At 43.6% G+C, this 26,919-nt stretch overlaps 1 protein-coding gene across 7 annotated transcripts in view; it reads left to right on the top strand.

Moving 5' to 3' along the window:
* Positions 1 to 26,463, top strand: part of ODF2 (outer dense fiber of sperm tails 2) — a 32,144-nt gene extending 5,681 nt beyond the window's left edge. For 3 of the 7 annotated variants that reach the window (XM_050927051.1, XM_050927053.1, XM_050927054.1), the window contains exons 3-20: positions 34 to 159; positions 926 to 1,096; positions 3,116 to 3,282; positions 4,201 to 4,330; positions 5,011 to 5,142; positions 8,537 to 8,611; positions 8,829 to 8,900; positions 9,890 to 10,006; positions 11,902 to 12,087; positions 13,086 to 13,195; positions 14,216 to 14,351; positions 15,615 to 15,725; positions 16,316 to 16,420; positions 18,398 to 18,556; positions 19,408 to 19,508; positions 20,573 to 20,735; positions 21,121 to 21,246; positions 22,119 to 23,571. In XM_050927051.1, coding sequence (XP_050783008.1) covers positions 34 to 159; positions 926 to 1,096; positions 3,116 to 3,282; positions 4,201 to 4,330; positions 5,011 to 5,142; positions 8,537 to 8,611; positions 8,829 to 8,900; positions 9,890 to 10,006; positions 11,902 to 12,087; positions 13,086 to 13,195; positions 14,216 to 14,351; positions 15,615 to 15,725; positions 16,316 to 16,420; positions 18,398 to 18,556; positions 19,408 to 19,508; positions 20,573 to 20,735; positions 21,121 to 21,246; positions 22,119 to 22,292 — 2,361 coding nt within the window. In that variant the 3' untranslated portion in view covers positions 22,293 to 23,571. The other 4 variants (XR_007770050.1, XM_050927052.1, XM_050927056.1 and 1 more) reach the window with 4 other exon arrangements.
* The last annotated feature ends 456 nt before the right edge of the window (positions 26,464 to 26,919 follow it).

The raw sequence follows: 26,919 nt of genomic DNA, 5'->3' as shown, positions 1-26,919 counted from the left end.
TGAGGTTTATTTTGTTTTTCCTCTCTCCTTCAGCCGAAACACAAACAGAAAATGAAAGGGGATACCGTGAACGTGCGCCGAAGTGTTCGGGTGAAAACCAAGGTCCCCTGGATGCCCCCCGGCAAAACATCCATCCGAGAGTCTGCCTACAAATGGGAGGTATGGCTGACTTTTTTGCTTTTTAATCAGATGGCTTGGACTAAGAGATGGTACCTAGATTTTTACCTTACTGTCGGGTTGGAGGGTGCTACACTGTAGTTAAGGTGACCACTACCACCTGGCAATCATTTTAAACATCCAATATTTATCTCTGGCTTTTGGAAATTTATTTGTACAAATAGATTCTGAATGGGGGATTCATCATGTGTCTGTTTTGTCAATAGCTATCTGTCCCTTTTTCCTCTTTCCGACTCTTCCTCATCTCCCTCCCCTGATACTGCAAGGCTGGAGAAATCCCCCTTCATTTATTCCTTATCTATTTTCCGCTCTAAAAGACCTTACCTTGGGGCACAGTTCACTTTATAGGCCACTATTGCTACTCTGTGACTCTCATAAGATTTCTAGACAGAAGGGTATTGTGCTCCCTTTTCCACCAGGGGCTGAATGAACTGCCCACTCCCAGCTCCTACTGGCTTGGAATTTGAACTCTGAACTCTGATTTTCCTTCATGACAATCAGATGATAAAACTAATCCCTACATGTGCTGTTTTGGTGGATTTGGGAGTATTTATTTTTCCCTATTAAGAGCCTTTTACAACTGACTGAAACAGGTTGAAGTAGAGAGGATTATAGCCTGGGTATTTTATCTTGCCCTCATTAGAATTTTTTCAGAGATGTGATTCAGTCCTAGATTGGTTTTGGAGATGCTAAGGTTACAACATTGCGTGTACCTTTAAAAAAGCCATGACTATTACATCCCCACCAGGGACCAACCCATCGCTTGGAAATTACTCCTCCAGATTCAGAAAAACTGCTCTCTGTGCTGCGTCTGAGTGACCTCTCTACAGATGAGGAGGATGCTATTCACAGCAAAATGAACAAATATGAGAAGAAGATAGATAGCCTGATGAATGTAGTGGGGACACTGAAGAATGAGGTGAGAAGACCATACTTAAAGGCTCACGGGGTGGGGTAATGGGGAGGGACTTGCAGATTAGACAAAGGGATATTGAAAGAGGAAACTTGGCAAGAGGATGCTGAAGACTGGGGTACAGTGATGAAGGGCAAATGGATGCTCAACTCATTTGTTACATATCTTATTGAGAAGGGCTTAGCTACTCTGATGCATTGTTTACACTAGTGTTGTTTGCTAGCAAGGTGGATTTCGGCTTTCATTCAGTTTAGCTATATCTCAACTACAGATTAACAAGAAGCTTTTTTACGTATGCTAAAATGAGTCATGGAACATGGATGACACAGATGATGCTTTGCCTCAGTTTCCATGTGTAAAGTCTTGTTCCCACCAAGGTCCTAAACCTAAAAGATGTTCCTCCCTAAAGGTGAAAGTATTGTCTTACCACACGGACCCATAGGCTCTCAGGGTGGTCTTGTTGAACAGTATATTCCTCATGGCTCACTACTGGAACTTACGCTTCAGTGACGCCATGTTACCCCATGTAATCTAAATGGCCAAGTACTTTTCAATGTTTTAACAGCTGTCCCTTGAAAGTCTGCATATAGAATTTTAAAGATTAAATTTAATGTGATGCCCAAACCCTCTAATAGGCCTAGCACGGTGAGGGCAGACCACAGGCATTTTCCTTTCTTTCAGCTTCCCCCAGAGCAGGCAATATATCCCGATTATATTGCTATGTAACTTTGTGTGGTTTTAATTAAAAATCTCAAAACCTATAAGCAAAAACAGGACTTCTGAGTTAGGTAGACTGTTATTGTCATAAGTAGTTTGAGCCTGTCTGTGCTCCAAAAACAAAAGTCAATTGCACGATAGGGTAACTCAAATGTCTAAACTCAAATAATCACATCTGAGGACAGCAGGGCTGAGCCGGTCCCTTGGCTTTGGAGACGTACAGCGGGAAGAACGCAAAGGCGAGGGCTCTGCCCTGTACGGCTAGACCAGCAGTGTATCACAAACTGTGATAAAATGACACAATGGGCTTAAGCTGCAGCAGGAGAGGTTCAGGTTGGACATTAGGAAAAACTTCCTAATTGTCAGGGTGGTTAAGCACTGGAATAAATTGCCCAAGGAGGCTGTGAAATCTCCATCATTGGATATTTTTAAGGGCAGGCTAGACAGACACCTGTCAGGGATGGTCTAGATGGTGCTTGTCCTGCCATGATGTAGGGGACTGGGCTAGATGATCTCTTGAGGTCCCTTCCGGTCCTATCATTCTATGATTACAGAACAGTTGTCCACCAAACCAGTTACAACATGGCTTAAATGTAAATGGGATCTAACCAGGCTAATGTTGTAGATATAACATGGAAGTATTATCCATGTCACCAGTTTTAACCTTAATTAGTTAGGGGAACACTAGGCCCTTCTTCTGTATTGAGTAGAGGCAATACGTCTGGTGCATTGATTAAATTCCAGCGTAAAGTCTCAGTCTGCATTCCTAAATATCTTCAGCAATGGATCTGTAGCACCGTTTCTCACAGTGGGGTCTGCGGGTCCGGGATGGTTACCCCAGGACGTCTGCCGGCTACACTGATTAACTCCTCCCAGGGAGGGAGAGGGAGGAGCGGGGACAGGGCACACTCAAGGGAGGGGGCAGAATCATGTCTGGGGCCACCAGCCCCGCTGATCAACTCCTCCCTTCCAGTGCCTTCTGCACACTGTGGAACAGCTGTTCCCCAGCATGCAGGAGGCACTGGGAGAGAGGGGGAGGAGCTGGAAAGAGGCAGGAAAGACGTGGAGTGGGGACTGGGGCTGGGGCTGAGCGGGGCAGCTGGGGGGTCTGCAAAAAAATTGAAATAAAAATGGGAGTCCTTGGGTTGCTCAAGTTTGAGAACGCTGATATAGTGTTCTTCATGTACTGTGCTGTTGACCAGCTGCTGCATTTCAGTGGTGGGGGAACTGAACCATCTGTAACACCATAAAAGCACCATGATTTGTGTAAAGCTCTAGATACATAAAAATAAGATGTGTCCTCCTTAGGCCAAGATACAGAAGCGGGAGGAACAACAGCAAATGGCAAAGCGTCTCCTCGAAGAGCAGAAGGATGAGCTAGATGAAGTCACACAGGAGCTGGTGGAAACAGAACATGAGAATACCTTGCTCCGACGTAACATTGAGCGCATAAAGGAGGAGAAAGATCTTACTTTGTAAAGAACTTATCATTTAACTCCTATGTGTACATGTACTGTAGTGAGGTTTAAAGAGCATGTCTCTCTCTTATAAAAACATTAACAAATGTAATTCTGGTTTGCTCCCAGGACTATAGGGCTGAGTGGCACTGCAGAATTGGCATTCTCCTTCCTTATATCTACTTCCTCCCTAATGGTGCAGTGAAACCCTCTTTCCTCAGTGTGACATTATTTTTCCCTGTGGATCTCATTGTGGTAGTAGAAAAAAATTCCATCTCACCTTTCTGAGGCAGTTATTTAGAAGCAAGTAATGTTTTAGCTCATTCTGTTAGTCATTTTCACTGAGTGGGGAAATAGTCAAACATTCATGTTTGATTGTGAGCCATCATCTCCCCTCTTTCCCCCCCATCACACACACTAAAGTTTATCTGGGAAATAAATCTCTGAACCTTTCAGAAGAGCTTTATGAATAATTTTTAAAGCTTGGGAAGGGCTTTAAGCCCTTTATGAAGGGTTTCTTTGAGTTCTAGTTGTCTTTGTTCTCTCCAGTTTTTTAAGAATGGCCAGCTTCATGTTCAGCTGATACCATTTTGGAGGCTTATTTCTGGTGTGATATAGGTTATTAGGATTGTTGATATCCAAGATAAAAGGTGTTGGGGTTTAGTATTTGGTGAGGGAGGTTGCTCTGAGATAACCTCAAAATTGGCAAACGCAGGAGGATTGGTAGGGTCTGATCCCCACCAAAACCCACTTCCAAGACTGAAAAATCGTAAATTTCTAGTATTTGTGGTGTATTGTTTAGTTTGGGAGGTTTTGTCAGTTAACCTCTAATCAGAAACTGTAATTACAATGCTTCCTCTAAGGGTGACGTTACCAGTGCAGCCTGGTTATGGCATATGACTATCCATTCTTCTAATAGCTGTATTCTTCTTGCAGAATGCAGAAGAGGCACTTGCAGCATGAGAAAGAGTGTTTGATGTCCAAGTTAGTTGAGGCGGAGATGGATGGAGCTGCAGCAGCCAAACAGATTCATGCGCTGAAGGATACGATTGGGAGACTCAAAAATGTAAGTGATGGCATAGTTCACTGTATCATTTGCTGTACTGCCACATTGCTGTTCCAAGATCTATCACAGAATTACTGATTCAGAGGTCGTCAAGGAAAAGTGGAGAGGTTTCTAGTGCTTAAAGTGCTTGATTGGCCTTTGGGCGCAGAGGGTACTGAAATCCAGATCAAGTAAAATCTGAAGTCGTTTTGAATTTACAAATGAGAATTTATCAGCCAGCATCTTAACATCCCACTGCCCTTTGTAGATGTGACACTGATGATCAAGTTATTTTGTTATGCTGTGTTTTGTATTGTATACATCGCTCATACCAGACTCTAGATCAGGGGTAGGCAACCTATGGCACGGGTGCTGAAGGTGGCACGCAAGCTGGTTTTCAGTGACACTCGCATTGCCCAGGTCCTGGCCACCGGTCCGGGGGGGCTCTACATTTAATTTAATTTTAAATGAAGCTTCTTAAACATTTTAAAAACCTTATTTACTTTACATACAACAATCGTTTAGTTATATATTATAGACTTATAGAAAGAGGCCTTCTAAGCATGTTAAAATGTATTACTGGCACGCGAAACCTTAAATTAGAGTGAATAAATGAAGACTCTGCACACCACTTCTGAAAGGTTGCCGACCCCTGCTCTAGATATTGAACTGCAGACAAATACGACCATGTCTTTCTTTAGGAGAAACACATGACCAGCTCAGACGTTAATACGCTGACAAGGCAAAAAGAGCTGCTGCTACAGAAATTAAGCACTTTTGAAGAAACCAATAGGACACTCCGGGATCTACTTAAAGAACAGCACAACCGGGAGGTGAGCAGTGCTGCATGTTTAACTTTCCCTGATCTACAAGAGACAGCATGGTCTAGTGGACTGAGACCAGAACTTGGTGTCAGAACTCCTGAGCTCTAATCCCAGCTCTGCAACTGACTTGCTGTGTGATCATGGACAAATGCTTCACCTCCCTCTACCTTGATTCTTCTTATTGTAATACAGATCATACCCCTCCCTCTTGGGCCTCAGATAAAGTTTGAACATGTAATGTGAAGATGTTAAGAGCTCTGAGTGCTAGGCAAATTGCAGGAGCGATAATACTGCGATGTAATTACTATTCCTACTGCAGCTTATAGACTCATAAACTCATAGACTCCAGACTGGAAGGGACCTCGAGAGGTCATCGAGTCCAGTCCCCTGTCCTCATGGCAGGACCAAATACTGTCTAGACCATCCCTAATAGACATTTATCTAACCTACTCTTAAATATCTCCAGAGATGGAGATTCCACAACTTCCCTAGGCAATCTATTCCAGTGTTTAACTACCCTGACAGTTAGGAACTTTTTTCTAATGTCCAACCTAAATCTCCCTTGCTGCAGTTTAAGCCCATTGCTTCTTGTTCTATCATTGGAGGCTAAGGTGACCAAGTTTTCTCCCTCCTCCTGATGACACCCTTTTAGATACCTGAAAGCTGCTATCATGTCCCCTCTCAGTCTTCTCTTTTCCAAACCCAATTCCTTCAGCCTTCCTTCATAGGTCATGTTCTCAAGACCTTTAATCATTCTTGTTGCTCTTCTCTGGACCCTCTCCAATTTCTCTGCATCTTTCTTGAAATGCGGTGCCCAGAACTGGACACAATACTCCAGTTGAGGCCTGACCAGCGCAGAGTAAAGCGGAAGAATGACTTCTTGTGTCTTGTTTACAACACACCTGTTAATGCATCCCAGAATCACGTTTGCTTTTTTTGCAACAGTATCACACTGTTGACTCATATTAAGCTTGTGGTCTACTATGACCCCTAGATCTCTTTCTGCCATACTCCTTCCTAGACAGTCTCTTCCCATTCTGTATGTGTGAAACTGATTGTTTCTTCCTAAGTGGAGCACTTTGCATTTATCTTTATTGAACTTCATCCTGTTTACCTCAGACCATTTCTCCAATTTGTCCAGATCATTTTGAATTTTGACCCTGTCCTCCAAAACAGTTGCAATCCCTCCCAGTTTGGTATCGTCCGCAAACTTAATAAGCGTACTTTCTATGCCAACATCTAAATCGTTGATGAAGATATTGAACACAACCGGTCCCAAAACAGACCCCTGCGGAACCCCACTTGTTATACCTTTCCAGCAGGATTGGGAGCCATTAACAACTACTCTCTGAGTACGGTTATCCAGCCAGTTATGCACCCACCTTATAGTAGCCCCATCTAAATTGTACTTTCCTAGTTTATCTATAAGAATATCATGCGAGATAAAGTCTAAGTATATCACATCCACCACTTCTCCCTTATCCACAAGGCTTGTTATCCTATCAAAGAACGCCATCAGATTAGTTTGACACGATTTGTTCTTTACAAATCCATGCTGGCTATTCCCTATCACCTTACCACCTTCCAAGTGTTTGCAGATGATTTCTTTAATTACTTGCTCCATTATCTTCCCTGGCACAGAAGTTAAACTAACTGGTCTGTAGTTTCCTGGGTTGTTTTTATTTCCCTTTTTATAGATGGGCACTATATTTGCCCCCTTCCAGTCTTCTGGAATCTCCCCCGTCTCCCATGATTTCCCAAAGATAATAGCTAGAGGCTCAGATACCTCTTCTATTAACTCCTTGAGTATTCTAGGATGCATTTCATCAGGCCCTGGTGACTTGCAGGCATCTAACTTTTCTAAGTGATTTTTTACTTGCTCTTTTTTTTATTTTCTCTTCTAAACCTACCCTCTTCCCGTAAGCATTCACTATACTAGACATTCCTTCAGACTTCTCAGTGAAGACCGAAACAAAGAAGTCATTAAGCATCTCTGCCATTTCCAAGTCTCCCGTTACTGTTTCCCCCTCCTCATTGAGCAGTGGGCCTACCCTGTCCTTGGTCTTTCTTTTGCTTCTAATGTATTGATAAAAAATATTCTTGTTTCCCTTTATTCCCATAGCTAGTTTGAGTTCATTTTGTGCCTTTGCCTTTCTAATCTTGCCTCTGCATTCCTGTGTTATTTGCCTATATTCATCCTTTGTAATCTGACCTAGTTTCCATTTTTTATATGACGCCTTTTTATTTTGTAGGTCACGCAAAATCTCGTGGTTAAGCCAAGGTGGTCTTTTGCCACATTTTCTATCTTTCCTAACCATCGGAATAACTTGCTTTTGGGCCCTTAATAGTGTCCCTTTGAAAAACTGCCAACTTTCCTCAGTTGTTTTACCCCTCAGTCTTGATTCCCATGGGACCTTACCTATCAGCTCTCTGAGCTTACCAAAATCCGCCTTCCTGAAATCCATTGTCTCTATTCTGCTATACTCCCTTCTACCCTTCCTTAGAATTGCAAATTCTATGATTTCATGATCACTTTCACCCAAGCTTCCTTGTACTTTCAAATTCTCAACAAGTTCCTCTCTATTTGTTAAAATCAAGTCTAGAACAGCTTCCCCCCTAGTAGCTTTTTCAACTTTCTGAAATAAAAAGTTGTCTGCAATGCAGTCCAGGAACTTATTGGATAGTCTGTGCCCCGCGGTGTTATTTTCCCAACATATATCTGGATAGTTGAAGTCCCCCATCACCACCAAATCTTTGGGCTTTGGATGATTTTGTTAGTTGTTTGAAAAAAGCCTCATCCGCCTCTTCCACCTGATTAGGTGGCCGGTAGTAGACTCCCAGCACGACATCACCCGTGTTTTTTACCCCTTTTAGCCTAACCCAGAGACTCTCAACACTTCCGTCTCCTATGTCCATCTCCACCTCAGTCCAAGTGTGTACATTTTTAATATATAAGGCAACACCTCCTCCCTTTTTCCCCTGAACGTGTTGAACGTGTGCTGCTTTGGTCAAAGGCAGGTCAGTGGCAAAGTACTTCCTCAGCCACCCATGATTCTAGTAAAAGAACCATCAAAGGTTTGTGTTTGCCCAAAGTGGGATAAGTTTGCAAGATCTTAGTTTGCTGTTGTGCATTTTAGTATCCCCTTTGACTCGGTTAAAGGAGATAGGAGTGAGGAAGGGTTTCTGGGATGGGAGTTCTGAGGGGAAGAAGGTTGAAAATGAAATTTGTTGGCAGGGTTGACACCTTTTAATCTTATCTGAGAACTGCTGCTTGAATGCTGGTGTAGATAGATAACTTTCTCAGGTCCATCTTAAATTGAAAGGCACGTTTTCTTGGAGTTAGGACATGGAGGGTGGCTTTGGAAAAAGCTTAATGAACTCTTGTTTGTTCATTCTCTTGTAGAAAGATGCACAGAAATTGATGGAGCAGCAGGGGTTGCTGCTAAAAAGGCTGTCTGACTCGGATGCAGAGAAAGCGGTAATGCAAGGGCAAAAGCATGCTTTCAGTACATGGGAAAAGATAAGATTTACGGTTTATTCTTTAAAGCGTGGGTGACCAATAATGATATACATTGCAGAGGTGCCATTGAGCCTGATGGGGAAAGCTACGTTGGCCTTTTTTTAACAGCCCCTTTTTTCCACTGCTAGCAACAAAGTCTCTTTTTTCGCTTAGGATCTGGGTGTTTGTCTTCCAGAATCTGAAGATGAGGCTACAGGAGAAAGAGAAGGAGGTGGAAGAGCTCATCAGTCAAATACAGACAGAAAAGGTAGTTTCCCTTTTCTATTACAACCTCTTTTTGAACACACACGAACCTTCAAAACTGTAACAAGGGTCTGGAATTTGAGACAGCTATTCTGAATTAAGGCATTGCAGGTCCTGCTTTCTCATGTGAATTGGCAGATACCTATCTAATCCCCACATGGAATTGCTGATTTATTGATGATGTCCATCACGAAGACTTCAGGCAACAAATGTCACCTCAGGACTGGCTATTCCTAGGGTGTTGCCAAAACTGCTATTGCACACTTTGCTTGGGAGGGTACTTGGAGGCAGAGCCAGGTTAGGTGCCTTGCTGCAGCAAGTCCTGATGGGTGATGTCCTTTTGCTGGGAACCTTCAGTTGCCCATGGCCTCAGGTTCTAATGTGCCATGCCTCCCCTTGGTCCTAAGTTCCTAGGAAGCAGATGGCAACAGTGGCCAGAGTGGAGTGTATTTTGGCTCAGAGAAAATCCTTGCAGACTGGTCAGCCAGGGTGATTGTGGGGTCTAGACTCTATGCCAGTTTAGAAAGAGGGGGATCCTGTCCTGGTCCACTCAGATGGAGAGAGGGATCTCTGAGCGTGCTTCAGGGAGGTGGGGAGGAGGACAGGGCTTGTGGTAGTGAAATAGGGAATATACCATTCATCAACACCGTAATGCAGAATACTTGTTTTTGGGGTATTTAGAATTACTATAGTTTTCTGTAAACATTTTGTTCTCGTAACTCTCTGGACAAAACTGCTGGATTCCAGCAAGCCATGGCTCTCCCCTCAGAGCTTACACACACTAGCTCACCTGGGCAAATTTGACTGACATGTCTTTTCTCCCTGCTCCCATGGCTAAGAAAATGAGTCTCTGAGAGTGCTCTTTCTGGCAGTTCCTGTTATAGCTGCTGGTGTTTGTTGAAGCAAAGGCCTGAACTGTTGCATGGTGTGAAATGTCCCATCTGCTTCGATGCCAGGGAAAACAACACTTAGTCCTGTTTGTTTCATATTTAGGATCAAGCAAAGACAGCGTGCGAACTCTCCAAATCCATGGAAGCTGTGAGGGGTCATTTACAGGCTCAGCTGCGAAATAAAGAAGCTGAAAATAACCGTCTGGCTATTCAGATCCGGGTATGTTTTTGGTATTCACCAGACTAGTCAAACTGATCAGCTGAATGCACTGAAGAAGAGAGTGGCAGTCACTGACTGTTCCATGCCATGCCCATCCAATAATGAAATGCATAAGCTGGCATCACTTATGCCATTGCTGTACATTTTTGTCTGTAATTTTGAGAACTAAAAGTCTTTTCACTTGTAAGAAGTGAAATCATATACTTTAAGGGTTAATTGTGTCTCAAGTAATTACTTGTTACTTTAGATTTCCCCTCAAATTAGTTATGTTAAAGAGATGGTTTCTGCTGAACCACATATCAGGAGGGCTGGGAAACTATTTAACTTATCTGGAAAAAGGAAACTCCTGCCATGGATCTCTTTATCTGATTGCAAAGAAGTGTGTGTTTCACTGTATCACTTGTGATGCCTATGATCATGGGTATGGAACGACTTCCATATGAAGAGAGACTACAAATATTGGGGCTGGTCAGCTTAGAAAAGAGACAACGAAGGAGGAATATGACAGAGGCATATAAAATCATGAATAATGTGGAAAAAGTTAATAGAGAAGTGGTGTTGTTATCCTTTCACACAATACAAAAATCAGGGGTCACCCAATTTCAAGTCAGCCATTTAATACAAACGAGGAAGTACTTTTTTATACAAATGCACAGTTTGCCTGTGGAACTCATGGTTGTGATGGCCAAAACTATAACTGGGTTAAAAAAGATGGCCAGGGATGCAATCCCATGCTTGTAGTGACCCTAAATCTCTTGACTGCCAGAAGCTGGGAGAGAATTGGGGTGGAGCACCTCAACCACTCTGTCCTGTATGCTCACCCTGAAGCTCTGGTACTGCCCACTATCAGACAAGATACTGCTCTAGATGGACCATAGTCTGAATCAGTATGGCAGTTCTTAGGTACTGAGATGAAGAACATTGCTTTGGGTTACCTTGATGAAAGCTGTGTGTTAACCATCTCTGTAATTTTAAGAAAAAGGCTATATGCAGGTATGTTCTTCTATACAATGAATTATCAAGGTAGATGCATTTCAACTGAAAAGAGAGATTCATATGTGGAACAAAAGGTTGCTTGGTCTGTATCTACCTTGGAAAGCACTCAGGAAAGATGACTTCATTGCTGAGCAGAAGTATGCCACACACAGTGGAAAGAAAAGAATCTTTCCTTACATATAGCAATAAATATTGGGCCACATTTGGACCTAGTGTAAGGATGTGTAGCTTTTAGGTCACTGGAATTGCACTTGCTTAAACTAGGTTTGCATTTGGCTCAGTGTATTTAAATATAATAGAGTTCAGAGCTCACCTTGTTTGGTTCTGACGTAATATTAACCTTTAAATTCTGTACTAAGACTAGAAATATTGGAAATGACTGCTATTTGATTGGTCTTGAGACACAATTCCTGAGCTGGTTGCCAAGAGGTATTACCCTTATTAACTGGTCTTAGGACAAGAGAATGAGACTGAAAGTTCCTCTCTTAGCATATGCTAACACTGAGTAAAAAGGTTAAAGGATCTATCATCGCTTATAAATTGCACTAAGAGGAACCAGTTGCTGCCTTGGGAGTGAAATGTGGCAGCTGTGTTTATCAGCACACAGCAACACTACATGCTACTTTTAAGACTGGAAGTTTGGCATCTCAGCCTGCCTTTGCCACTGCAAGAATGGTTTTCAAGATGATTTTGCATCTCATCCCATGAATTAAGTGGACAGCGCTACAGTAGGAATGGCAAACTGAACTGACACTATAGTAACTCCAAGCTGGACCACATTGATAGATGGCTTATGTCCACCTCTCTTCTAGGCTGCTGGAAGATGAGTTGCCCCTCTTGACTGAAGATAAAGCATTTCACATAGAATGTGTTTTCGTTTATTTCCTTTTCCTTTCCAGAATCTGGAGCGCAGTGGGGCTCAGCATAAGGGGGAGGTGGAACATATCATGGAACAGCTAAAAGAGCTGAAGCAGAAGGGGGAGCGTGATAAGGAGGCCCTGAAGAAAGCCATCCGTGCACAGAAAGAGCGGGCAGAGCGCAGTGAGGAATATGCAGAGCAGCTGAACGTCCAGCTAGCAGAAAAGGTAGTTGGTCCTAGGGAGGAGGGAAGGAGAATCCTTTAGAGTCTCTGTCTGTGTGTCTTCATATCCTTGACTTTGGATACCAGCCCCGGGAGGGAGACAGCTACTTTATCTAATGAGGTTATTTTTTGTACTGGGGCCTCAGCCCATTTGCACCTTGTTTAAAACAAAGCCTTTTTTTTTTTCCCCTCAGCTGTCACTGTTCACTGCTCCTTGCTTTGAACAAGAGCATGAGATGATTTATATCATGTGATAAACTAGCAGATCTGATCTTGTACCTTTAGAGCCTGCCGAGGGAAGAGAGAAGTGGACAAAAGGTTGCAGGGCCTTGCCTTGCTTTTGTACTTGCATGCTGGTTCAGTATTGAGCTGCTTTCAGAGTTATGCATGGAATTGGTAGTTGACAAAATTTTCATAGTGGCAAAGGGGGGAAAAAGGCTAGGAGTAAAAAATGGGAATTTATTTTGACAAAGAGGAAATCATTGGGGAAGACAATTAGCAGAGAATATAAATAAATAAGACACCTAGATTTGCCTTTGGAGAAAAGGGATTGGAGGATATAGCAAAAGCAGAAAGGTTGTGACTAGGACAAACCAGAAAAGCTCAGACATTTCAGACCACTTGTCCCCTCGCTGCTTTTCAGTAACTTGTGTTCTTTTGGGGTCATCTCCTGTGTTCAAGGCCAGTACAGATTCTTAGCTATGCTTTGCATTCCTAACTACTGCATTTGTTGCCTTCAAAGAGGAGCCGCTCCTCTCTCTGCCAGTATGGCTGTGAGCTGACAGCATCATTGGAAAATGTTATTTGGCAAGGATATGGAGTGATAAAAGGAATTAATGTTGTTTTTCAAACCTGACTGCTGTAGAGCAGAAGTACTGTCTCCAGAGTGTTTGGTGCTACCGTGGTGTTTCACTTTGCACATCACTGTCGTTCTGTGATTTTTATTTTTTTTTTTTTTTGTCAGTCTTGCCTCTCATTTCCCATCTTTCTCTTGTTTGACAGGACAATTATGTTACTGAGGCACTGTCCACTCTGGAGTCCTGGAGGAGCCGCTACAACAAAGTAGTGAAGGACAAGACTGACCTGGAGCTTGAGATTGTTATGCTGAACAGGTAAGAGCTCTGGCATGGGGAGCCTGCATGAATGGAGCTGGGATACTGGTTCAAGAAGGGACTCCTCAAATCTCCAGGTTGGACCATAAGTACTCAATGGAAAGCTAGAGTCAGCGTGGTCTAGTGGTGAGAGGGTCTGAGAGCCAGGAGGTTTGGCTTCTACTCTTGATCAACAAATCATTGTGGGAGTCAGGTCACTTATCCCTGTGCCTGCTGCCCATTCTGTAAAATACATACACTTACTTTTCTTTGAAGGATCTCAAAATGGCTCGCAATGAAAGAACTATTTAAATGCATAGTAGTTTCATTAAGGCTGATCTCTTTTTGTGGGGCTTGGGGCAAAAATTGTCTGTATCAACACAGTGCAGTCACCACAGAGAAAACTGAGCATAGGAGCAAGAGGGGGAAGTACCCTATTAGCCAGGGTACCAAACCTATGGCCCATGGGCTGTACGTGGCCCACCAGAGCATTTCATAAGGCCTGCAGCCTGCTTCAAAAGAATATACTAATGGCCGATTCATTCACATTTTGTTGTTTACATCATTTTAATTTATACAAGTCTGTAAATAGATAATACTGTGCATAGGTTGTTTCTATCTAAATGCATATGAGACAAGCTGACCTTAAAATTATAAATCAATACAGGTGACTTTAAATCTGATTAAAATATGTAGAATCTGTTTGACGCACACAAGGCTTGAGGTGCTTAGGTTTATGTGGTCCTCCTATGTTCTAAGGATGGGCACCACTGCATTAGCCTATACAACTCAGATATGATATATATCAATGCCACTGCAATGAAATGCCAGCAGCCCAGTAACATCTGGTTGCCTGTTTTCCCAAAGGGAATGGAGCAGCAGAGGAAACCAGAGTGAAGTTTGTAGTGTGTGCATGCATGAGCTGTGGAGGGAAAAGGGGAAATAAAGGAAGGATGTCTTGTTCCTGAAGCTGAATTTCAAAGAACAAGAGACTTTTTTCTCTTTGTCATTTAATGGTTAATTTCACCTCCTGCGTGGCAGCCGTATTACAGACTTGTTGGAGCAACAGACCTCCATGGAGGACAAAATGCGGGAAGACAGAGATGCTCTGGTGGATAAACTGCACCGGCAGGCCACAGAGAGCACATCTTTCAAAATGGAGAATGAAAGGCTGAAGGTCAGTCGAATATCCAGGCTTTTGGTAGTTGAAATGTTAGCATAAGGGAGAAGTTGTAGTGAGCAGCTGCTGCCCCTGTAAGTGCAGAGACACATTATCTCCTTTAAGCCCATGTGATGTCAAATCAAGATGCATTGGTAACCTTAGTGTAGTTGGATTGACTGACTGTATTTTCAGTCCTGAGTTCCATTGTTTGACTTGGGTGAGAGAGGCTGAAATTTGTGAAGAAAGGAACATATAAGGTTTGTTACGGGAGGGGAAGAATAGGCTTTTTCTACCCTCTGATTCAGTATGTGGAATTGGAGACATGCTTACCTGCCTGGTCTTCTGGATTATATATTGTGTCATCCAATTATACATCTGGACGGGGAATAAAAAACATATCTATAGGAAGAACCACAGCCTCCAAAACAGAACGATGCCTGATATCCTCTCCAGACACCTACAAAACCATCTGGACCCTGATCCAGTGGACACAGCTCATTTAAAAGTGTTTGGAACATGATGGAACAACTCTCATGCAGATGTAAGGCCATGTTCTATGCTGGCATGCATTGGTGAAGCTCCATTTAGCCTTCCAAGGGGAGTAGTGGGGGCAAAAGACATATCTGGCTTTAAGACTAAGCTTGATAAGTTTATGGAGGGGGATGGTATGATGGGATAGCCTAATTTTGGCAATTAATTTAGCAATTGATCTTTGATTATTAGCAGGTAAGTATGCCCAGTGGTCTGTGATGAGATGTTAGATGGGTTGGGATCTGAGTTACTATAGAGAATTCTTTCCTGGGTGCTGGCTGGTGAGTGTTGCCCACATGCTCAGGGTTCAACTGATCGCCATATTTGGGGTCGGGAAGGAATTTTTCTCCAGGGCAGATTGGCAGAGGCCCTGGAGGTTTTTGGCCTTCCTCTGCAGCATGGGGCACGGGTCAATTGCTGGAGGATTCTCTGCAGCTTGAGGTCTTCAAACCACAATTTGAGGACTTCAGTAACTCAGACATAGGTTAGAGGTTTGTTATAGAAGTGGATGGGTGAGATTCTGTGGCCTGCATTGTGCAGGAGGTCAGACTAGATGATCATAATGGTCCCTTCTGACCTTAAAGTCTATGAGTCCATTGAAGTCAATAGGACTCTGCCAGTTACACGAGCAGAGAATTTTACCCTTAGTTTGCACAGCCCCTGCTCTAACTTAGTTTAACGTACATGGGGACAACTTAGCCTGTTCCAAGCACTGCCTCTTGAATAGAAGATGGCTTCTCCATTCAGGCTACCATGGTGCCAGTGGAGGAGAAGCTGAACCAAGCTCAGATGGAGGTGCAGCAGCTCAAGGTATCTCTCAGGAACTATGAAGGGCTGATTGAAACCTACAAGTCTCAGGTATTTTATTCAACCCTCCTTTTTCCTTCCCTCCTCACACAAATTTGTTTTCTTCCTTTGCTGTTGTGGTTTATTCTCTCATGCCTTAATTCTGTTTGCCAGCTATCAGATGTTGCCCTGTTCCATCTGTCGTCTTGCTTTTCTGGTTTTCATGGCTGTAATAAACCAAATCTATTTATGCAAAAGCTTTTATAGGTTATTCTATTCAAATGGCAGCCTGTAGGCTGCCACCTGCTATATTCTGGACTGTGGAAAACTTGCTTCACTCTACACTCCCTGATCACCCATTCTGTTAGCAGAAGCTGAGTATGTGTGTAGAGATCTTGCTAAAAGACCTGGGTTAAGGGGTAGTGATAGGCAGGAAAGGCACAAAGAAGCAAAGGGGAAAATCTTCAGAGGACAGCATAAAGAAGGGTGAGAAGGCTATAAAAAGTACAAAGGTGGAAAAGCTCCAGAACTTGGGATGGGGGTGTCCAGAGGTTCACAAGAATCCTGCTACTGGATCTCAACAATTGTAATTGTCAGTGTATAGCAATCTGATTGATTGATAACCCTAACATAAGTCGTGTGCCAATTCTTTCTGTGCCCAGGTGTTGAGAACCCGAATGGAAGCCGATGAGGTGACTGTGAAACTCGAGCTTTGTGACAAAGAGAATAAGACGCTAAAAGATGAAATGAACAAGGAGATTGAGTTGGTAATTATTCCTCTAAGAAATCCTGGACCATTAAATTGGTACATGGCAGCCACTCAGGGCTGCACTCTCTTTGCATAGTGGAAAACAATGTGCTTGGACTCCGAGGGAAATAAAAGATGTCCTCCAGACAGGTTTGTCTTTTCCCCTAGCTCAGCTCAAGGGAGAATGGAAGTGAAAACTAGTATTTATTTTGCCAAGTGCACTGAATTTTCAGAATGTCCCATGAGGGGCCTTGTCAAATACATAGTGTCCTTTTGAGGTAGTTCCCTTCACTGGGGAGAGGGTTGCTCAGTGTCACTGATTCTGAATTGTGCATCCTGTCTTCCAGTGGTTGTCATGGAACAGTTGTTCTCGAGAATACTATATACATTAATAAAAGTCAAGCCAGGATTTGTAGCCATTCGCACCCTGTGAGAATCCCAGAATCTACTTGAATGTGTCTTGGAATAGAGGAAGGAATCTGCATTACAATGAGCAGTTCCATTACTGGCCAGGCATCACACATGCCCTTTGTGACAGGCTGGATCACAGAAACCCCCTTGGGAATTGCCAACAGATGTGCGAAGACTATTTCTGCCCCTGCTTTCCCTGCCAGCCTGGGTCTCCAGCACTCTGTCTTGTTGAGCCAGACAAGCCATTCTGCTCCAGCACAGACCCAACGTCTGAACCACATGCCCTAAAGCTGCAGACTTAACTGAAAGCAACTTACAGAAGTGTTCCTGTCTTTAACACTCAAATGTCCAACTCCCAAGGGGTCCAAACCCCAAATAAACTCATTTTTACCCTATATAAAGCTTATACAGGGTAAACTTATAAATTGTTTGCGCTCTGTAACACTGATAGAGAGAGATGCACAGTGATTTTATTAAGTACAGAAAGTAGGATTTAAGTGGTTCCAAGTAGTAACAGACAGAACAAAGTGAATTACCAAGTAAAATAAAATAGAACATGCAAGTCTAAGCCTAATACAGTAATTCAGCTGAGTACAGATGAAATCTCACCCTGAGAGATGTTTCAATAAGTCTGTTTCACAGACTGGACGCCTTCCTAGTCTGGGCACAGTCCTTTCCCCTGGTACAGGCCTTGTTCCAGCTCAGGTGGTAGCTAGGGGGTTCCTCACGATGGCTCTCTCTTTGTTCTGTTCCACCCATTTATATATCTTTTGCATAAGGCGGGAATCCTCTCTGGGTTCCAATCCCCTCCTTCTCAGTGGAAAAGCACCAGGTTAAAGATGGATTCCAGTTCAGGTGACATGATCACATGTCACTGTAAGACTTTATTACCCACTTGCCAGCACACATGTATGCAGGGAGACTTGCAAGTAAAACAGAGCCATCTGCAGACAATTGTCCTGGTTAATGGGAGCAAAGAATCCTGTGGCACCTTATAGACTAACAGACTATATACCCTCCCACCAACAGCACAAGAAGAAGAACTCCACATGGACTCCTCCTGAGGGTCGAAATAAATTTTTACGTCTGTTAGTCTATAAGGTGCCACAGGATTCTTTGCTGCTTTTACAGATCCAGACTAACACGGCTACCCCTCTGATACTGGTTAATGGGAGTCATCAAGATTCCAAACCACCATTAATGGCCCACACTTTGCATAATGACAATAGGCTCTCAGAGTTATATTTCATATTTCTAGTTTCAGATACAAGATTGACACATTTATACAAATAGGATGACCAGACTCAGGAGATTATAAGCTTGTCATGATACCTTGCAAAAGACCTTTTACATGAAGCATATTCCAGTTACATTATATTTAAACTTATTAGCATATTTTCATAAAATCATAGAGTGCAATGTCACACCCTTGTTGCTGGGAAACAGAGATGCTCTGGTGGACAGATAGCACCAACCTACTAAAAAATCTATTAGCCCAGACTCTTCAGAAATGTCTGAAATAAGGTCACATGTTTAATTGTTTTTAACTGACCACTCTGTCCTTCCATTCCTCTCACCCCCATAGGCTCGGAAGCAGTTCCAGAGACAGCTTGCTGAACTAGAAAAGCTGCCCGAGATCCTGAAGATCACGGAAACAAAGCTGGCAGAATGTCAGGATCAGCTGCAGAGTTATGAAAAGAAGAACATGGACCTTTCTGCTATGATTACAGATCTTCGTCAGCGGGTAAGGGACTGGCAGAAAGGACCCACAGCTGCACTGTCTGCAAGCCGGGGACCAAGATGAGTTTCTAGTCACAGGAAGTTCAGTCTTTGCCTCTGTACTTGTCTCTTTTTGAAATGATTAAACATCTGCACTGCAAAAATAAAGATGTGTGGCATGTCTTTGTTTAGGGAGCATAGTAACTTAGCTGGTGGCTTTCCTTGCTATTTCAAGGCTTTCTTTCGAACTGCCCAGTTGCAGAATCTTACTGGGTCTTGAAGAGAAGCAGAACCCAGAATGCATGGGATTTCATTCACTTCTGTCACCCAGATCAACTTATTGGCTACCACACCCTCGTGATCATCCGCTCACAGATGTTGCTCTGCTTTTACTTTCTCCCCCTGCCTTCCTGATGCCATGCCAACAGGGGCCTTGAATGATTCTGCGGCCTATGTGCTTTGCTTTGATAATCCCATGCAAGTCATTAGCTTTCTCAGTATTTCAGGCTCTGAATTCTTGCCAACCTTACTACCACACACAAGCTTCTCCTAATCTGTACGCTTCACTATGCTTGCAGGTGGCTGCTCTACTATCAAGCTCTTATGGCATCTGACCGCTCATATATAGTGTGGAAAAATTCTGTTTCATGATGGGTTCTCACCATTACCTGGAGGAACTACACAAATTTGACATGTAGCTTTTTGCTCTTTCACATACTATTGCCTCCATTTCCCTCTCCAGGACTTTCCAGAATTGTGAATTGAAGGTGTTATAGCTGTGGGTTTCCTCCTCCCCCAAGAACAGCACCCATTTTAGTTGGCTGGACTTGGGTTTGTATTGACCTCCTACGTAAGGTCTATTTTCTGTCATTTTAGATTGAGCTCCAGGGAGACAAAATGGAAATGACAAGAGAGAAGTATCAATCTGCCCAGGAGGAGAACAAGCAGCTGATCTTGAAGCTAGAGGAACTGGAGAGGTTAGAATATATAACAGGCCTGCTCTCCTTGCCTGACTTTTTTTTTTCCCTTCTCCTCTCCTCACCTTCCTTAGTCCCTTTTTCAAGGCACTAAGGCAGCTGCTGGCTTGCTTGTGTACCTTACCATCTCCCCGAGCCTTTGTAGAGTTAAATCAGAAAGTTAGGTGGTCTGGCCTGCATAAGTTTGGAATGCTTCTGTAGAGAGGATGTAACTTCTTTAGTCAGGAAAACACCTCAGAAGGACTACTCCTCCCCCCATCCCTTTTTTTTTTTTTTTTTTCCCCTCCTCGTGAGCTTTCAAGTACTTCTTGTTCTGGCCAGGTTGGAAATACTCTGAGACTGTCCTTTTCTATGTTATTCCTGGTCCGTGCTGAAATTTGGAATTGCCAGAGATGTGAGCATAGGAAAAACAAGATTTACTTGTATGTAGTCAAAGAAGGTTCAGGTTGGCTCTTATTCAGAGTCTGTGCCCATCCTGAGTCTTCAGTCTGGTAGTTTGTGCTAAGTAACCTTAAGAAGAAAAATGTTCATGAAATTTTCTTCTATGTGGGCCACTCTGAAGTCCTCTCAGGCACATTAGAAAAATCAACAAGAACAAAGGGCCTGGTCCCACACCGTTGTCTCTTGAAGGAGCTCCACTGAAGTCAATGAGAGAGGGCAATCTATAACTGTTCACTGTGGAGTTTTACACCTTCCTCTAAAGCATCTGATACTGACCACCGTCAGAGTCAGGATATTGCATTAAATAGGCCACTGGTCTGATCAGGTATGGCTGTTCTTAACTTGCTGTATCTCTGTACTTCTACACTCCTTCATTGGTGATGCTGTGGTGAGGACAGGTCAGTGAGTATGCTCAGTATGTCCAGGCATGCCCCCCCATCTTGAAATTCTTTGGTGTTAGAAGTGGAGTGTGAAACTCTGCTTGGCTCAGAGGTCCTGATCTTTGAAGGGGAAGTTGAAGATTGATCTGTCCCCTGACCAACCAGTGACCTGAGAGAGAGGCATATTGAACCAAATTGTATTTAATGATTAATAAAATCCTTTGTCTTGGTTTCTCAACCCAGGAAACTAGAGACAACGGGTGCACAGAACATAGAGTTCCTTCAGATCATAGCTAAAAGGGAGGAGTCTATCCATCAATCCCAGCTGCGATTGGAGGAGAAAACCCGTGAGTGTAGCTCCTTGGCTCGGCAGCTGGAGATGGCCATTGAAGATGCTAAAAGACAGGTTAGTAACTCCTTGTCAGAGTAAGAAACAGATCAAATTCAGTGGAACTCCCAAACTGCAGGAGAGCAGATTACCAGCTGATGGAAGGGGATTCCTCTACATTCCATCACTAGCCTTCTAATTTTGCTTCCTCTTGCTGCATTATCTGTAGGAAGCAGAAGCAAAAAAATGAAGTTGGTACTTTGTCTCCAGTAGGCACGAAAAATGGAAGGAAAAATGCTAGACTCAAATGCTTCTTGTCTTTGTCAGACTCAAACAAAAATATGTCCAGCCCTCCTCCTAGTGCGAAGGGGGAGGAAGTTATTTCCATAGCAGAAGCAAAGCCTTTTGTATGGACAACACTCTTGCCAAAGCAAAAACTTTATTGCCTTGTTCCTACTTGTAGGTGGAACAAACGAGGGACCGAGCAGCATCTAGAGAGAGGGCAGCCCAGTCCAAGATGTTGGAGTTGGAGACCCAGCTGAGCCGGACGAAAACAGAACTAAACCAGCTGCGTCGGAGCAAAGAAGACGTGAGTGTTTTGGAGGGGATGTTTGTTGATTAAACCAGCAGCCTTGAAGCAGCAGTAAGAGTCTGTAATCCCATGTCCCATCAGTGGGCTGAAGAAATTGTACAGTAACTTTGTTGTGGTATATCTGTGTCTGCTGTGATGGTGAAACACAGTAGTGTGCTTAGTGAAGTATAAAGTGTGGCGGATAATGTAGTTTTTGCCCCCAGAAGGCTTGCAATCTATTTCACATGCACAAGGCCTGATTCTCGCCACTTATACTAACAGTTTGAATAGAGATACTCCTAATTTACACTGGTGAGAGGAGAATCAGACCCACCATACTGTTCAGATAAACACTACATCAAAAACCAGGAGAACGGAAGGGCTCCAGACAGTGCAGGTGTTGCTATGTCTAGGGGGGAGTTATTTTCCTCCCTTTCATCATCTTTGGATGTATGAGAGAGGGGCTGAGGAGTGTTTCCCTGCTAGGAGAAGGATTTTGTTCTCCTTGAAGGGGATCTTTACATTTGGTCTCCCATTTTCTTTCCCTGTTTACTTTAGCCCTGGGATTGGAAGAGGGCTGACCTACAGCAGGTGATAACTTCCTGAGTTCTTCCTAGAGAGTGGTTCCATTTTGTTTTATTTTCAAATCATTAGTTAATCAGAATGTTAAGTTCCTGTTCTGATTGGCTGTGTTATCTTGTGTGTTTATATACAAGTTGATGTATGGGGTTGGGACTGAGTGAAATGAGTGATAGACTTTGTGTTATGTGGTGTTTTGTTGCAGTGACACATTGTTCCTAAAAATCCCAGAGAATGACAAGAGTTAAGGCTAGCGAGATTAGAATGAAAACTCGCTAGCCTTCAGGCCTGTGTTTTGTGTCTTCATGCAGTCAGAGCGCCGATATCAAAGCCGTCTACAGGACTTAAAGGATCGCCTGGAGCAGTCTGAAAGCACCAACCGAAGCATGCAAAACTATGTCCAGTTCCTCAAGTCCTCTTACGCCAATGTCTTTGGAGAAAGTGCCTTAATGAGCTCACCTATCCGTTCCCGATCTCCTCCATGATAATAGTTCCTTCCCTGTCCCTCTGCTATTGAGAGGTACAAAAGGGGGGGCCTGATTTCAAAGCCATATCTTGTCCAGAAAACTGTTTGGGATTTCAGAGTCCATGTAAAGAGAAGTCTTCCTGTCATTCTCATTGTCTGGGTGAGATGGAACTGCAGCGATGTACAACAGAAAAGTGGGATTGTTTTCTATTTGGAGATTGGCACTGCATCATCAGCCATGCCCCAAAACATCTGGGTTGAAGTATGTGGGGAATGCTTTCCCTTTCATCTCCTAATCCCCCAGTGGTTACTTCTCTTGTAACTAACCTGGTGGGCTTTTTAATTAATCATATTCGCTATTTTTTATTTTTGTAAGAGTTCCGTCTCTTCCTTTTCGCTCTTCCTACCTTATGTTCTTTTCTCACATGGCAGAGATCATGTTTGTTTTTAACTCTCACATATTGTGTTGATACAGCTGGCCAATGGGGATATTAGGAGATAGTGCCACCAGTACAAGTGTGAACTCAATAGTGATAACTAACTGACTGGAATCCATGCTGAGAATAGGTTACCTCCTGATCAGCCACCCTTTTTTTAAACAATTTTGTACTGGGAAACAATGAAATTGTATCTTCTGAAGGTTTCTCATCTGATTCATGAATACTGTCAAATCCTTTATTATTTCTTGAGTGTGTGGTTGGTGTGTGTTAATGCTTCTAATCTGCATATTTTCTGGATGCCCTTTTCCTCCCAACAGCCTGATTCTGCATTCCTTGCACATCCTAGGGTCTGAGTCAAAGCCACTTGAAGTCAATGGAAAGATTCCCATTAATTTCAGTGGGTCTGGAATCAGAACCCCAGTCCGAATACAGTGGGAGTTTTGAGTCAGCTGTAGGAAAAAATAAAATAAAAAGACAAACTTGATGCTTGGCTTAGCCCTCAGAGCCAGCCTGCACATACTCCTGTGATGTGAGGTCATCTCTGGAATGTGAAGGAATGTCAAGGTCCTGTGGGCTCTACTGTGCTCTCCAGTAAGCAGCTGTTCTGAAATATAGTAAACTTTCATTTCATTTCAACCCCAGCTGTTTGGCTGGGGGGCTTTTTGGTGGTGTATGTGGGTTGTTTTTTTTTTTTCCAATTCTGTTTGAGATGCAGTCGTCAGTGGAATGTTTGATAAGGAATTTCTAAGTTTCTTTTAATCAGTATTTGAGAGTTCCATTTTTAATGTGTAACTTAAAAAAATCCAAAAGGTGCTATGATAAAATTTATTAAATTTCAAAAGTTTAAAATGTTTGTTATTTCTGGGGTTGACAGTTCATCCTGTAAATTGCCTCATTGTCTTTCCACTGTTGTTCTCCTACATCATGCTTCTGGTGTTTTGTAGGAGCTAATGTCTCAAAGGAAATTCATGGATTTTTTTAAATTTAATCTTATTTTAAAGATCAAAATTAATACACCTTTCAACCATCAGCACTGGTGCTCAAAATACATAAATTTGTTCATGAGACTAGGGATAATGCTGCAGTTGTTTGAGGGGAAGTGAACCCTTACAATAAGGGGAGGAGAAAGCAGTCTTCGCTGATAGTCAAATGTATGATATAATCAAGAAAATCAGTTCATTTAATCTTTCAGTTTTTTAGCCTCCAGTTCCAGCACAAAATACCATAGTCCTGTCATTCTGAATCAAGAAGTGTCAAGGTCTCAATTGACCACGTATCCTAGACTTTGAATTTTACTTTTTGCCAAAGGAAGCAAGGGAAAAGGCCCTCTGTGTCTTGTGATTTTAATAGGGTCCAGTGCTTTTTTCTGCTCTCTTGTGTTGTGGAAAATGAAAATGTTGGCTCCTTCATATGTTCCATGTGTTGCAGCTTCCTTAGTGTTTGTATCATTCTGTCTCTAAAGAGACATACAGAGGCAGCTCTTTTGGCTGAGTTGGCTGACTTCCATAAGCATACAGAACTCTTGTTCTGTTACAGCTGAAGTCTTTCATGACTGGCCCCCTTCCAGCATTATTTTTAAGTGAATCCCAAGTGTTCTCTCCCATAGGAACACCCAGCTCCACCTTTTATGCAGTTGGGGTGGGATTTCTAAGGGTATGACTACACTACGAAATTAGGTCAATTTTACAGAGGTCGATTTTTTAGAAATAGATTTTATACAGTCTATTGTGTGCATCCCCACTAAGCGCATTAAGTTGGTGTAGTGTGTCCACAGGACCGAGGCTAGCGTCGACTTTTGGAGCATTGCACTGTGGGTAGCTATCCCACAGTACTGATTGGAGGTGCCTAGACAAAAATGGGAATGACTCCAGGTCATTCTCTTCTTTAAGTTTCGTCTAATGGAGATTCAGTCCTGGCTGGAATATCATGCCAGTTGGAGGCTTCTGCCTCAGGCTGCTCTCCCAGCCGGCCCCACCTACCCCAGCCTACCCCTTGCTCCCATGGCTCATAAAGCCTGGACAGTAGTAAGGAGCAATTCAACTATAGGCTGAACAATTGCAGAATAGTGGTAGAATGTGCCTTTGGATGTTTAAAAGCTTGCTGGTGCTGTTTGCTGACTAGGCTGTTTGCGATTAGATTAGAAGAGCACAGCAAGGCGTGCTGCACATCACAGAGGCTTTGAAAGCCAGTTTCATACGGGCCAGGCTTCGGTGTGACAGTTGTGTGTGTTTCTCCTTGATGCAAACCCGTCCCCTTTGTTGATTTTAATTCCCTGTAAGCCATGTTGTGAGTTGCCACTACCTCCGTGAGAGCAACGGCAGACTATCGTTTCGCGCCTTTTTTTTCGCAGACGACGTATCACGGCAAGCATGGAGCCTGCTTAGATCACTGTGGCAGTTATGAGCACTGTAAACACCACGCGCATTATCCTGCAGTATATGCAGCACCAGAAACTTCAAAAGCAGGTGAGGAGGCAACGGCAGTGCAGTGACGAGAGTGATTAGGACATGAACACAGAGTTCTCTCAAAGCACAGGTTCCTGGCAATTTGGACATCATGGTGCTGATGGGGCAGGTTCATGCTGTGGAATGCCAATTCTGGGCCTGGGAAACAAGCACAGACTGTTGGGACCCGCATAGTGTTGAAGGTCTGAGATTCCCAGTGGTTGTGAAACTTTCACATGCGTAAGGACACTTTAATGGAGTTTTGTGACTTGCTTTCCCCCAACCTGAAGTGCAAGAATACCAAGGTGAGAGCAGCCCTCACAGTTCACAAGTGAGTGGCAATAGCCCTCTGGAAGCTTGCAATGCCAGACAGCTATCGGTCAGTCAGGAATCAATTTGGAGTGGGCAGATCTACTGGGGGGTTGCTGTGAACCAAGTAGCCAATGCTATCACTGAGCTGTTGCTATCAAGGATAGTGACTCTGGGAAACGTGCAGATCATAGGGAATCCCATTGCAGCAAAGCCATCCACTAACTGTGGTGGGGCGATAGATGGACTGCATATCCCTATCTTGGGACCAAACCACCAAGGTAGCCAGTACATAAACTGCAAGGAGTACTTTTCAATGGTGCTGCAAGCACTTGTGGATCACAAGGGACGTTTCACCAACATCAACGTGGGATGGCTGGGAAAGGTACATGACGTTCGCATCTCTGGAACTCTGGTCTGTTTCAAAAGCTGCAGGAAGGGGCTTTCTTCCCAGACCAGAAAATAACCGTTGAGGATGTTCAAATGCCTATAGTTATCCTTGGGGACCCAGCCTACCCCTTAATGCCATGGCTCATGATGCCATACACAGGCATTCTGGACAGTAGTCAAGAGCTGTTCAACTGGTAGAATGTGCATTTGGATGTTTAAAAGCACGTTGGCGCAGTTTACTGACTCGGATAGACCTCAGCGAAACCAATATTCCCATTGTTATTACTGCTTGCTGTGTGCTCCACAATATCTGTGAGAGTAAGGGGGAGACCTTTATGGTGGGGTAGGAGATTGAGGCAAATCGCTTGGCCGCTGATTACGTGCAGCCAGACACCAGCGCAGTTAGAAGAGCACAGCAGGGTGTGCTGCGCATCAGAGAAGCTTTGAAAACCAGTTTCATCACTGGCCAGGCTACAGTGTGAAAGTTCTGTTTTTCTCCTTGATGAAAACCCGCCCCCGTGGTTCACTCTACTTCCCTGTAGGCCAACTGCCCTCCCCTCCCCCCTTTGATCTCCACTTGCAGAGGCAATAAAGTCATTGTTTCAAATTCATGGATTCTTTATTAATTCGTCACACAAATGGGGGGATAACTGCCAAGGTAGTCTGGGAGGGGTAGGGGAGGAGTGAAGCACCGGGTGGGGTGGCGGAGGAGGGAAGGACAAGGCCACACTGCACTTCAAAACTTATTGAATGCCAGCTTTCTGTTTCTTGGGCAGTCTTCTGGGATAGAGTGGTTGGGTGGCTGGAGGCCCCTTCACCGCATTGAGTGAGGAGGCTATGGAACTTGGGGAAGAGGTCAGTTGGTTACCCAAGGGCTGCAGTGGTGGTCTGTGTTCCTGCTACCTTTTCTGCACCTCAGCACTATGCTGGAGAAGATCAGTTTGATCTTCCAGTAGCCTAAGCATTGCTTCACGCTGACACCACCAATCATCTTGATCCTGCCATCTCTCCCCTTGCTTCCGCCACCTGTCCTCACATTCATTTTGTGCTTTCCTGCACTCTG

The sequence above is a fragment of the Gopherus flavomarginatus genome, chromosome 17 (genome assembly GCF_025201925.1).
Source record: "Gopherus flavomarginatus isolate rGopFla2 chromosome 17, rGopFla2.mat.asm, whole genome shotgun sequence".
In the NCBI taxonomy this organism is placed as follows: Eukaryota; Metazoa; Chordata; order Testudines; family Testudinidae; genus Gopherus; species Gopherus flavomarginatus.
This window is presented reverse-complemented; position numbering and strand designations above follow the sequence as displayed.